The sequence below is a fragment of the Onychomys torridus genome, chromosome 11, assembly GCF_903995425.1.
Source record: "Onychomys torridus chromosome 11, mOncTor1.1, whole genome shotgun sequence".
Classification (NCBI taxonomy): domain Eukaryota; kingdom Metazoa; phylum Chordata; class Mammalia; order Rodentia; family Cricetidae; genus Onychomys; species Onychomys torridus.
Window position 1 is genome coordinate 14,939,497 of NC_050453.1, and position 13,333 is coordinate 14,952,829.

Genomic DNA, 13,333 nt, shown 5'->3' on the forward strand with positions numbered 1-13,333 from the left:
CAGGAAAAAAAAAACCCAAACAAAACAAACCCCCCCAAACATCAAGTACATAAGCACCACCAACAGCATCAGTACTGCAGACAGTGGACAGTGCGCACTGAGGCCCTGGCTTACAGTTCTCCTGGGTATGTCTTTCAAAGACTGCTGTAAGCGACAAGTCCGGACTCACCACCTGGATTAGGAACTCTACTGGAAAGCCTCCTAACGTCTCCGTGTCAGAGCCGGAAATTTTACTTCTCCAAGGTGACTGTCCTAATAAAGGATCACTATCCTGTGGACAAAAGGAGTCATCTAGTCATTGACAGTATCTTTAGAGAAAGTGAAGTTCTGTGTAATTAAAATTACATTAAATCAGTAACAAAGAAAAGATTCCAGAATCTTTCCAGCACTATCTACTTATTTAAATACCTGCCAATCAATCAGTTAAAATAATATAGATATCAGTAGCTCAAGTCCTGAAGTAGTTGTCACGTGTCTTCATGAGAACCCAGTTATATTTGCAATAGCTGCACTACTGAGGGCATTCCTGTATTACTTACTGTAATTGGTGACTGGAGAGGAGGGGTATAATGTAACCGTGGAGGAGTCATAAAAAACCGAGAAGGCCGCTGTTTTTGTCCAAAGGCAGCAATTGGCATTGTCTCATGAGGTTCATTACTCTTTGGGAAAAGAGAATAATCCATAAAACTTGGAGAATTTGTAAATGCTGCATATCAACTTGAAATATAGCATCTCACCAGTCCAGACTGCAGTTACAGTTTTAAAATTAATTAATTTATTTAGCAGTTTTTAGGGCCTTTCACATGCTAGGCAAGCACTACCACTGAGCTGTATCTCCAGCAGTTATTTTATTTATTTAAAAAACATGTAAAGCTGGGGATGTAGTTCAGTAGTATAGTGATCACTAAGCCCTGGATTCGACCCAAAGTACACTTGAGAATGTGAACACACACACACACACACACACACACACACACACACACACTTTCCACATTACCAAATCAAGACTGATAAGTACCTCAGCAGGTTAATGTGTGTTAGAACATCAAAAGACCTAGATTCTAGTCTCCATTTGACTGACAAACAAAACCCAGATTCAGAGCCTTGAATAAGTTGGTGAATTATGGCAATTTTATCATGCAAAAAGTGAAGGTACTGGGCTATTCAGTGGGTACAGGTACCTAGCACCAAGCCTAATGACCTGAGTTAGAGTCCTGGGACCAAAAGGGTGGAAAGGACATCACTGACTCCCACAAGTTGTCCTCTGACCTCCAAACAAGTGTTGTGCTATGTGTGAGCCCGAGCACAAGCGTCACACACACACAATCAATAAAAATGTAATTTTTAAAAGCGAAGGTATTGATTCTACATTTATGTAGAATAAAACAGGAGAAAAATACTGAGTGCAAGAGGTTACTTCATATTTTAAATTTAGGACTGACTATACCTTAACTTTATGGCTAGAATGAAAATGTGTAAATTCCAAGATTACTTAGTGAGAAACAATCATTCTATTACAGTAAAGTACTGTGTGGGTAAGGCACCCTCAAGGGAGGGAGGGACCCTCGCTTTGGAAATGAGTCTGAAGCACAATTCTTCTCCAGATACACAGGGTTGGGAAATCCTAAGCATCGCTTTGAATTGAAACCTTGATTCTCTAATAAAAGACAATTTATAATTAAATAATTAAAAGGCACAAAATACAAATATAATACAAAACAGTTTCATTAAGTTTAATAAGCTACCACTCACAAGAACTTCGTAGTCAGGAATGGTGTGAGTCCCAAGGCCTGTCCTATCGAAAGTCACTCTGTAAGTGGCATTTAGAGTGTCCACAGCATCGATCTGACCAGTGAACAGACCATCATGAACACCACGTAACCGTGCTGAGAAAAGAAACAAAGGCATTATCATATTTAGTACATGCAAAGAATTAATTGTCAAACTGTTCTAAGCATGTAGTTTAAACCGTTAAAAATACAGTGTCACTGTCTACTAATTTTAACATGACTGTGTACTTTATTTTAAGATTAGAGAATTAACAAAGCTTTTTAGAAAAAAATAAATTGAAATGATTCTTTTTTTTTTTCTTTTTGGAGCTGAGGATCAAACCCAGGGCCTTGCGCTTTGTAGGCAAGCACTCTACCACTGAGTTAAATCCCCAACCCCTTGAAATGATTCTTAATTTGACATATAAATGAAATCATATAGCTACCAAACAGATTAAATAAAGATCACCATTTAGAATATTGAATACCTAAAAAACTAACAAAAGGACTCTGAATATCATACTTTTTGTTTGTTTGTTTTGAGACAGGATTTCTCTATGTAACTCTGGTTATCTGGAACTCATTCTATAGACTAGGCTGGCCTTGCACTCACAGAGATCCACCTGCCTCTGCTTCCTGAGTGCTAGGATAAAGATGTGTGCCGCCACACCTGGCTGGATATCAGACTTTAAGTGACACATTAGGAATAGTTTATTTTCAATTTTATTTTATAATTTATTTTTATTTTATGTACATTGGTGTTTTGCCTGCATGTATGTCTGTGTGAGGGTTACAGACAATTGTGAGCCGCCATGTGGGTTCTGGGAATTAGAGACTTGGGACCTCTGGAAGAGCAGCCAGTGCTCTTAACCACTGAGCCAGCTCTCCAGCCCCTTACTCTCAACTTTAAATAGGGTCTTGTGTATTTCCCAGGCTACACTGAACTACAAGACAGCCAAGATAACCCTGACTGATCCTCCTGCCTCTACTTTTATGTCACTGACACTGAAGTCCAGTCTGAAGTGACGCCAGGGCATCCACATAAACTCTTCAGCATATGTGAAAATCATGAGGACAATGGCACTGAAGTTTTTGCAGTAGGCCAAATTTAAAGTTTATACTGGCTTATATATATAATATTTAATAAAACACATAAATAAACAAGTTAAGCTATTTAAAATAAAGGATTGCTTGACAGAAGCACAATTGCAGGAGACAAAAACATGTTTCTATGGAGAACAGTAAATAGGAACATAGAGGAGACTGTAGAAAAGCCAACCTAACTCGCATGCGCAGAGAAGAACTTCTAGGAATGGTGGCAGAAAGAAGCTGGGATTTCTTTTCCACATGAGACAACTGTAACCTGGACAAGACTGCCAAAAATAACCATTTCAGTGTGATGGAAATGGACCAAATGCAGAAAAGAAATAGCCTTGGAGCCAAGTACTGTGGTGCCTATCTATAATACCTGTACCCAAGAGACTGAGACATACAGTTTATGAGGCCAGCCTGAGCTACACAGTTGGTTGTTCAAAGAGTTCTGGAGTTAGGTGAGCAGGACAGGAGGTTGTGGCCTTTTGCAGGAATGAGGCTAGTCCACACTCCCACCATCACCATCAATGTGACTGGTAAGAACGGTTTATTGATGCAGGCCAGGTCATAAAACCCATCACACTGAAAGGGAAGGACCCGATGGGACTCCAGCAGTCAGCGGTAGACTCACTCAGGGAGGACCAGAAGAGCACCGCAGTTCTCTAAGCTCAGCATACTGTCCTTGAGGAGATGAGTGGCCAGCTAGCTAGCATGTGGCAGGGAGAATCCAGAAACTAGGGAGACATAAAGGCTGAAATAAGTTCTCACTCATCTCTAGCTGACTGGGAAATGATGCAAATGAGCAGGAAAGAACCCAGAGAGCATGCAGAGTAGAGGTTAAAGAAGACATTGAGAACCAGCAACAATGCTGCACAAGTCAGTGAGGCCTTTCAGACTACTGCCCACACCACAGGCTCACCACCGAACTATATAGACACAGGGTCACTCCTTGGGAATCCAGATTAAAAATAAGCATAAAAACAGAGAAGACACAATACTAGAGAGATGGCTCAATGGTTAAAGCACCGGTTCTAGAGGACTCCAGTCTGGTTGCCAGCATCCCACGTGGTTGCTTACAACCATTCTTAACTCCAGTTCTAGGGGATCTGATGTCCTCTTCTACTTCTGAGGACACCACACACACTTGGTACACAGACATACGTGGTGTGGGCAGAAGAATCACACATGTTAAATAATAATAGAAGAAAGAAAGAAAGAAAATGGAGAAGACAGACCAGTAGTCGCAAAGGCAAGCAACTATAGCAAATTTAACCACCCTGTAAAACAACAATATAGTTACCATAGTATCATGTTTTCAACCAAAGATTACTAGATATATTAACTAGGAAATATGATTCTAACTCAGGAAAAAATATATAGCAAGGAAGGAACAGTGAGTATATGTGAATATAATAAAAATATACCGTATGTATACATAAAATTCTCAGAGAATAAAAATAAAAGTGTATATATAGTAGGGCTGGAGAGATGGCTCAGTGCTTAAGAACACTTGCTGCTCTTGCAGAAGACCCAGGTTTGGTTCCCAGCACCTACATAGTGGCTAACAACTGTCTATAACTCTAGTCTCAAGTGATCCAACATTTTCTTCTAGACTCTGATGTAGCCGGAAGGTTTCTCCAGTCCTGCCCAGCCCTGTAGCCGCAGCAGCATATAAAATAATCATTCAGAGGCTTGATAGTTATTGCAAATTCTATGGCCTATTGGCTTAGGTTTCTTGCTAGTTGCTCTTACAACTTAACTCAGCCCATTTCTATTAATCTATGCATTGCCATCTGGCTTCCTGGCTTACTGGTTCTTTCACATCTTGCTTTTCCTGGTGGTAGCTTGAAGCACCTTCTGACTCTGCCCTTCCTCTTCCCAGCATTCTCAGTTTGCCTGCCCTGCCTATACTTCCTGCCTGGCTACTGGCCAGTCAGCATTTTATTACATCAATTTGAGTGACAAATCTTTACAGTGTACAAGAGCATTATCCCACAGCACTCTGAAGACACTGGACACAGACATACATGCAGACAAAACATGCATGCATATACACATAATAAAATTTGCAGTTCTGGTCTTATTTTTTCCTCCCAAGACGGGGACTTTTCTGTGTGGCTCTGGTTGTCCTAGAACTCATCTAGACTAGGCAGGCCTCAAACTCAGAGATCTGCCTGCCTCTGATGGGATTAAAGGCATGTGTCTGGTCTTTGAAGCTAGGTCCTTATGCACACTAGACAAGTTCTCTATCACAAAATTACAGCCCTAAATTTGAAATTTTCATTTTATTTTCCTCTTTGCTATAACTGAAGTGGGTATACAGAATTTCACTATAAAATCAACAAATCTTGTATCTTACCAAAAAATTATTTATTTATTTATTTTTATTTATTTATTTATTTATTTTTTAGCAAGGTCTCTCTATGTAACCCTGGCTGTTTTAGAACTCAAGACCCGCCTGCCTCTGAGTATTAAAGATGTGTGTCACCACCACCTGCTAAACTGTGTGAAGTGAGGTAGGTAGTGCTCTATGTTACCTCTAGTTGGCACTGATGCAATCAATCATCCTGCTCTGGATTCCAGAATAGCTAAGTCTTCAGGTGTGTGCCACCACACACTGCCTCCACCTTACACAGTTTTGAACAAACAGCCTACTGAATAACTTAGTTTTATTCAATTATTAGAAATAGATTATTTCTAGACCCAAATATAACAAGAACAATGCTACTTGTGAATTAACTAGATGAGGCTGGTTAGGAAACAAATAGTGTAGAAGCAAGATAGAATAATTCTAAAAATTTAAATGTATTTAAGCTGTACTTATTCCAATGAAACTTATATTTCATCTTTATAGCAGTTTGCTTTATTTTTTACTTCTTTCTTTCTTTTTTTGAGGTTCTGGGGATTCAATCATTGCTTGTGCTACAGAAGCACTTTCAGTAAGCTACATCCCTAACCCTTTTCTATTTTGAGACAAGGTCTTGCTACGTAGGTAGGCTAGGGTGACCTCTGCTTCTCATGGAGCTGGGATAATGGGCCTTTGCCACTATGCCTGGCTACTTTAGTTCATACTGTAGTAGATACTATTGAACTAATATACGTATTTTTAATGTACTTACTTTTATTTTCTATATATGAGTGTATGTGTATCACATGCGTGCCTGGTACCCTCAGAGGCCACAAGTGGGCATCAGATCCCACTGGAACAGGTTGTGAGCTGCTGTGCAGGTGCCGGGAACTGAACCCAAGATCTCTGCCAAAGCTGCAAGTGCTTTTAACCACTGAGCCAGCACTTCAGCCCACTAACATTTCCTCACTATAGTGAACTGCTACAGAACCAGAGCTACACTTCCTAAATTTCTAATAGACGCAATCTTGGCTACAACTTGCAAGTGACTCCTAATAACCTTGTCTTCACTTACCTGTAACTTTGGTTCCAATAACCAAGGGTAGAGGGATTTCATCTGGGAGGTCTTTGAATTGTGAAACATCTGCAACTTTCCTTTGTTGTAAGAGCCGGATTTTTTGCCGCTTCTGTTTTAATGCTGATCGCTCTTCCTCAAAAAATGCAGAAGAACATCTAGAATAAATCACACACATCAGATAAACCAAGCCGGGCCAAGTGTTATAGTGCACACCTATTGTATTCTAGCCAGATGAATTTTGAGGGGCTGGTGAGAAGGCTGGAGTCTGGACCAATGCTAGTTGGGCATGGAAGCCTGCTGTGAATTGTAACCTAGAAAGGCTGAGATGGGATCCCTAGGACGAACTAGCTGGAGTCTCAAAGAATAAGGTGAGGCCAAGTGCAGTGGCACACGCCTTTAATCCTAGCATGCTGAGGCAGAGGTAGGTGGATCTCTGTGAGTTCAAGGTAGGTACTATCAATCTTATTGACTATTTTAATACTTCAGCTGATACCTGATAAATGTTGTCCTTCATTTCTTTTTTCTTTTTTCTTTTTTTTACTCTCTTTACTTGATTTCTCCCCTAGCAAATAAAACTTTGGGAAGAAAACCAGAGGGTGGGAGACAGTTTTCACTATGTCACTTTCTTGCCTGGAACGCACTATATAACCCATGCTAGCCTGGAGCTTAGAGATCTGCTACCATACCTTTATAAAATTTATAAATTTATAAAATTTAGGACTAACTCATTATAAAAACAAACGTGAGGAGGGGCTTAGCATGTATACTGATGCAGAACACCTTGTATTTGTCTAATGTGCTCTAAGACCTAAGTTTGATCTCCAGCACAGAGGCTGAAAGGGGGGACTGATACTTTTACAGTGCTGTTTTAATTTACAGATTAATTTAAGACACTGAATTTTCCTTTCCAAGATCATGTCTTCTTCACATTTGTTCATGTGTCATGTTCCTTCCTGGTAGTTTCACTTTTTTCCTTCCTTTTTATATTGTGACTAAATGGGATTTTTAAAACTCTATCAGTTTACATTTATTTATTTGAGTGTGTATGCATGTACACGCACAGATATGGCATGGTGTGCAGTGGAAATCAGAGCACAACTTATGAGGTCTGTTCTCACCTTTCCCTGCTGCAAGCCACAAAAATGTATGAAGTAGGATTTCAGCTGATTACGACAAGCTAATACCTAGAAGAAGCCAAGGGCCTTCCAGAGGTCAAGCTGAGGCTCAAGGAGTCTTGGTGATATTGGCTTTTGATTATTAGTCGTTTCCTACTATGAATTTCTTGTGTGCTATTGTAGCTTTTCCATCGTTCATTGGGCATAATTTCCCTTCTACTAATGGAATATTTCAATGACCTTCTGTGCAGCAATGCAGCCAGGATCCCTAATTTCAGGCCCTTCTGTCATCATCATCATTAGCAGCATCCAGCCAGGACCATACCAGACAGGACGATCCCTGGACTGACAGAAGTATCTTATCAGAACAGACTGAAGTGTCCAGACTGTTTGAGAAGGCCTAGCGGATGTGCTAATTAACCTTAACTCTCTCCCTTTCCAAAGTCTTATCTCTAGTTTTAGTCTACCTTTAACTATTAACTCAGAACTAAAGGGTTTCTACTTACAGGTACATCAAGCTGACTCAGGCTACCCAGCCACCGAGTACACTCCCCGACCATGCCAGAAAATGGCAGCAGCCAAGACAGTTTAGACAGATAAGGGACCACAGGAAAAAAGAAGGCAGTTTTATTTTCAGTCTTCACTGATAAACTCCTAACACTTTACCTAACCACTTCTAAGAATATAGTTGAGCACATAAAATCCCCTTTGCTCAGATATAACTGAATTTAGCCCTCAGTTGACTCTATTTCCCATTAGTCACTTCCCTTTTGGGCTGCAGATCATGGCTGGCAATTACTGCTCTTTTGTGGGGATCTTATTGCCCCACCTTTTGACCCTGAGGGAATTCAAGCCTGGTGACCTTGCTTTAACCAGAGCATTGCTATTGCATGGGTGTATAACTGTAAACCTCAGCATCTTGGGAGGACTAGAGAGAAGAGAAAAGAGAATGGAGGAACTAGATGGGTAAGAGCTGGAGAGGAAATAACTAGATGGGAAAGAACTAGATTGAAGGGCTAGAAGAGAATATTAGAGGAATGAGATGGAAGAGGAGGAAGAGCCAGATGGGAAAGAACAAGGTGAGAAAGAAGGAGATGGAGAGGAGCTGAGATGGGAAAGAACTAGATGGATGAGAACCTAGATGGGGCAGAGCTAAGATGAGAGAATTAAGATAGAACTTAGAGGGGATGGCAGATAAATGTACAAAGAAATCAGGCAAGAAAGGAGCTAGACATGAGAGAAGAACTGAAGCCGAGTAGACAGAATTTTATCCCATAGGAATAAAAGTAGACAGACAAAAGACAATGGTGTACTTGGATTCTTTTCCAAAAACAATTCCCACTGTCCGTAGCCTCTCTTCTGGCCCCTGGGAAGAAGACTATTAAGACTGGTCCTTCTGAGACTTCATTATCTGGGTCCCCATGACTGAAGTCAGGTTGTCAGGACTGGCAGCAAGTCCCTACCTGATGAGCCATCTTCCTGGCTTGTACCAACTGATTTTTTTCCTTAAGAGTATGTCTGTGTGTGTGTGTGTATACATATGTATAAACACATATATGTATACATTTATTATAGTGTGTGTCCAAGGAATCCAGAAGAGGCGGTGTCATGCCCCCTGGAATTGGAGTTACAGACGGTTATAAGCCACCATGTAGTGCTGAGAACCAAATCTGGGTCTTTTGTAAGTGCTCTGCACACTGAACCATCTCTCCAGCCCCTCACTTGAGTTTTGAAATTAGGGTATTTCTGAAAGTTTATTGTATTAATAATTTGTACTATAATTTGACTTAAGGAAAAAAAAAACCTTACAGACTTTTACGTACAACGACTTTATGCTATCACATACACGTATGAAATTCTCAAAGAATAAAAAAATACATTAAAGGGGTGTGATGAGATGGCTCAGCAAACAAAGGAGTTTGCCATCAAGTCTGACCACTTGAGTTTCATCCCCAGGGCCTACATGGTAGAAGGAGATAACTGAAACCAACTGCCACATACCCCAACCTTCCCAAGTGTACCATAGCACCCTTGTGTATGGGTACACACAAACAGTGTCAATACATGTGAAAAATATGCATAAGACCTTATAGCTTCCTTAAATATTTTCCAGGACAAGTAAACATTATTTTGGGGGTGGACTGGGAACACAGTCCAGTTAGTACAGAGCCTGACGAGCATGTACAAATTCTTGGATTAACAAAACTGGGCATAATATTTCATACCTCTAATCCCAACACTTAGAAGGCAGAGGCAGGAGGATAAGAAGTCTAAGATCACCTTTGCTTATACACACCAGTTTGAGTCTGAGCCCAGGGTGGGATACATGAGACTCTGCAGATGGATGGATGGATGGATAGATGGAAAGATGAATGGATGGATGGATAGATAAAACTGGTAGAGGGAACAGACCAAAGGAAATAGGTAATTTAATACAGTAACATTGGGGCTAGAGAGAAAAAATAAGAATATACATTAAAATAAATCTTTGTGGCTGGAGAGATGGCTCAGTGGTTAAGAGCACTGGCTGCTCTTCCAGAGGTCTTGAGTTCAATTCCCAGCAACCACAGGGTGACTCACAACCATCTAGAATGAGATCTGGCGCCCTCTTCTGGCATACAGGTATATATGCAGGCAGAACAGAGTATATACAATAAATGAATCTTCAAAAGAAAAAAAAAGAAACCTTTATAACAGTAATATGCTAAAAATCTGTGATTGGAAAAAATGAAATTGTAAATTTTATTCATAGTGTACAAAGCTTACACACATACAGTTCATTAATACGATATATTTAACATATAATCAATTATTCTGAAAAGTTATGTTTTGGTACTAGTCATTTGAAGCTTTAAAAAGTTAAGGTACTGCATGTGGTTGAGTATGTTTTCAATCCCAGCACTTGGGAGGCTACGGCAGGTGGATCTTTGCATGTTCAGAAGCTAGTCTAGTCTGTATAGTGAGTCCAGGCAGCCAGGGCTACACAGTGAGAACTGTCTCAAACAAAGGGAAAAAAAAGAGCCAAAGTAGTAATGGTACTACGGACTATTTATTAACTTTAAACAGAAAAGTTATTTTACCTCCGTGGTTTTCCCATTAGTCGCCTGATTTTTCCCCATTCTACTCTTGTTAATTTTCTTGTTTTCAAATTAGGAAAAGATTCCTTTAGGCATACACAGAAGTCATTATCTCCTTCAAAAAGTGGCCTATAAAACAGAACGATTTTATTTCATTGGTCAATACTTAATGTGCTACTTTCTTATCAAATCTAAAATCTATCTTCCGAAGCTGGGTACAGCGGTCCATGCCTGTAATTCCAGCACTTGGGCAGAAGAGACAGGAGAATCCAAAGCGCGAGGCAGCCTCAGCTAGATCACTATTTGTAGCCACATAGTGACAAAGCAAGTCTGAGATCTACCTGGATTACAGGAAACCTGCCTCAAAAACCAAAAATATACATTCTGATTTTTTACAGCATACTAATCACAATGTGTCAAACTTCTACTTCTAAATCGCATAGGTGGAATTTCAAGGGCTCAAAAGGTTACTTGGTAGATAAAATATCTAAAATGTTAAGTTACTCAGGAAAGCAGTCTAGATCAGAGACTCCAGGAGACCATGTATAGCTCAGATCTCCATCTGGGACTATCCTCTGACTCTGACATTACATCCGACAAACACAAACAATATTAGCTGCAAAGTATCTTTGTCCCAAAGGAAAAACCATCACCAAGGAGTCCTCTCCTCCTTGGGATTAACCAAGTCTTAGAACACTGGAGCACTCTAGGGGGTTGAGGTGGTTTTGGTGACTCCCAACATAATCACACCAAGACACCATGAAATTCTAAAACCATCAAAAATTTCTACTTATGAGTCTGAGAAATGAAAGGTCCAGTTTTAATAATAATACATAAATGTGAATACCCATGAACTTCACAAAGCTTCTGAGCAACCAACTGGTTTTGGAGGACAGAAGAGAAGTACAGATCAATAGCCAATCAAGCAACTGCCAATACCAGGCATAGGAAAGAGACTAGAATCAGAGATGCTCTTCAATAAGCCTACTGTGTAGTAACTGGACTTCAGCCGATCTCCAGGTGCTATTCAAAATTCCTGTATAAAGTGTCTAAATACTAGCTGTAAATGAAAAGATGACTCTCCTACAAATGATTTGTCTATTTCTCCAGATTTATAAAACAAATATCATTTGTTGCAAGTAATGGTGCTTTGATTTAGGGTATCTTCATCCTATAGTAATTGCTAGTTATAATATGGAAATTATGCTTTTATTTAAAACTCACAAAATGTATAACTTCTTACAGGGGCAGGAGGAGAGAAAAACTGTAATAAAAACAGAAATTAATTAAACTGGAATAAGGAATAGAGAAACTCTACATTGGGTATGGTGGCATACACCTGTGTCAGCTACTTGGGAGACTGAGGAAGAGGATCAATGGAAGCCATGATGGGAGGTGGGCAGATCTCCAGCCTGCTCTACCAGGCCAGCCAGAGCTTTAAAAAAAACAAAACAAAAAACATTTGAACCGGAGAGTTCAAGACAAGCCTGAACAACCCAAGGCCTTGTCCTTCTCCCTAAAACAACAAAAGATTTAAAGGAAGAAAATAGGGGTAGTGGGGTGTTGCTGGCTAGAGAGCTGGCTCAGCAGTTAAGAGTGTGTACTGCTCTTACAGAGGGCCTAGGTTCAGTTCCCACACATGGCAGCTCACGACTGCCTATTACTCCAGTTCTAGGGGATCCTACATCCTCTGACTTCTGTGGGCACCTATACACATATGAAGCACATAAAGTCATGCAGGCATGCATACATATATATAGTAAATAAAAATAATTTTTTTAAAAAAGAGCAAACTTAGAGAAGAGGTGATAGCTTATAATTGGAAAGTTAATTTTCAGTTCAAGCAACATTAATGATATGAGCAATGATACATACTTGTCTATATTTGAGTAGAACCACTCATATATGCACCATTTATGTGCTTTGGGAAGCTTGAGTAGGTTCCGTAATCGAAAACCAATCTTCTGTGACGCTTTCTTATCTGGTGTTGACATTGTTGCTGTAAATTTCTACATTAAAAAAAAAAAAAGATTATAGCTTCATTAAATAAAAATGAACATTTGCAATAATGAATGCATTTATATCCAATAATATTCAACATGGAATCTGTTAACAAGCAAACCTCCTGATAGCAAAGTTAAAACCTCAGTCTGGCAACGAGGCTCACCAGGTAGGCCACTTGCTGCTAAGCCTGGTGACCTGAGCTCATGGGTCAGCACGTGGTGGAAGGAAAGAACTGATTCTCACAAGTTGTATACACACACACACATACACACACACACACATACACACACACACACACACACTTTAAAAAAAAAAGTTAAAGTCGCAGTTTTACATTCTGAGAAGGAAGTGAAATACTTCTAGACTTCATGGGTCAGAAAAGACCAGTAAGAACTCTATGTGTTTGTGTTCAGTTCAGTGTTAGAGCACTTGTCTGGGTTCTATCCCTACCAATAAGCAAAAACAAACAAACAAAAAATTATCAAAAGACTGCTGAGAATACCAAGAGAGAGAACATGCATGCACATGCAAGCACACAGTAGGTCCATATGAAGTCAGTAAAAAATAACAAAGTCTGTCAAAGTACAAAGATAACTTTTATTCTGCAGCACTACTAGGCATGGTAGTGTGTGCCTGCAATTCCAGCACCTAGGCAGAGACAGGAGGACTGCTCTACATTCAATGTCAACACAGTCTACACAACCAGTGTGTGTGTGTATATGTGTGTGTGGAGGGGGGGGAAGCAGTCAAGCACCAATAGAACACCAAAAAAAAAGAAAAGAAAAGAAAAGAAAAAGTCAAACACAACACAGTAGAAGTCATACTAGGAATGCCAGAAAGGGCCGGAATTG

The 13,333-nt window shown here is 39.9% G+C and overlaps 1 protein-coding gene across 2 annotated transcripts in view; it reads right to left on the reverse strand.

Annotated features, from left to right (window-relative positions):
- Lin9 (lin-9 DREAM MuvB core complex component) overlaps positions 1-13,333 on the reverse strand; it is a 47,538-nt gene that overhangs the window by 15,299 nt on the left and 18,906 nt on the right. For both annotated transcript variants that reach the window (XM_036202409.1, XM_036202410.1), the window contains 6 exons: positions 12,354-12,487; positions 10,482-10,607; positions 6,284-6,441; positions 1,753-1,886; positions 540-659; positions 170-271 (listed from right to left, as the gene is read on the reverse strand). In XM_036202409.1, coding sequence (XP_036058302.1) covers positions 170-271; positions 540-659; positions 1,753-1,886; positions 6,284-6,441; positions 10,482-10,607; positions 12,354-12,487 — 774 coding nt within the window. The remainder of the gene's footprint in view (positions 1-169; positions 272-539; positions 660-1,752; positions 1,887-6,283; positions 6,442-10,481; positions 10,608-12,353; positions 12,488-13,333) is intronic.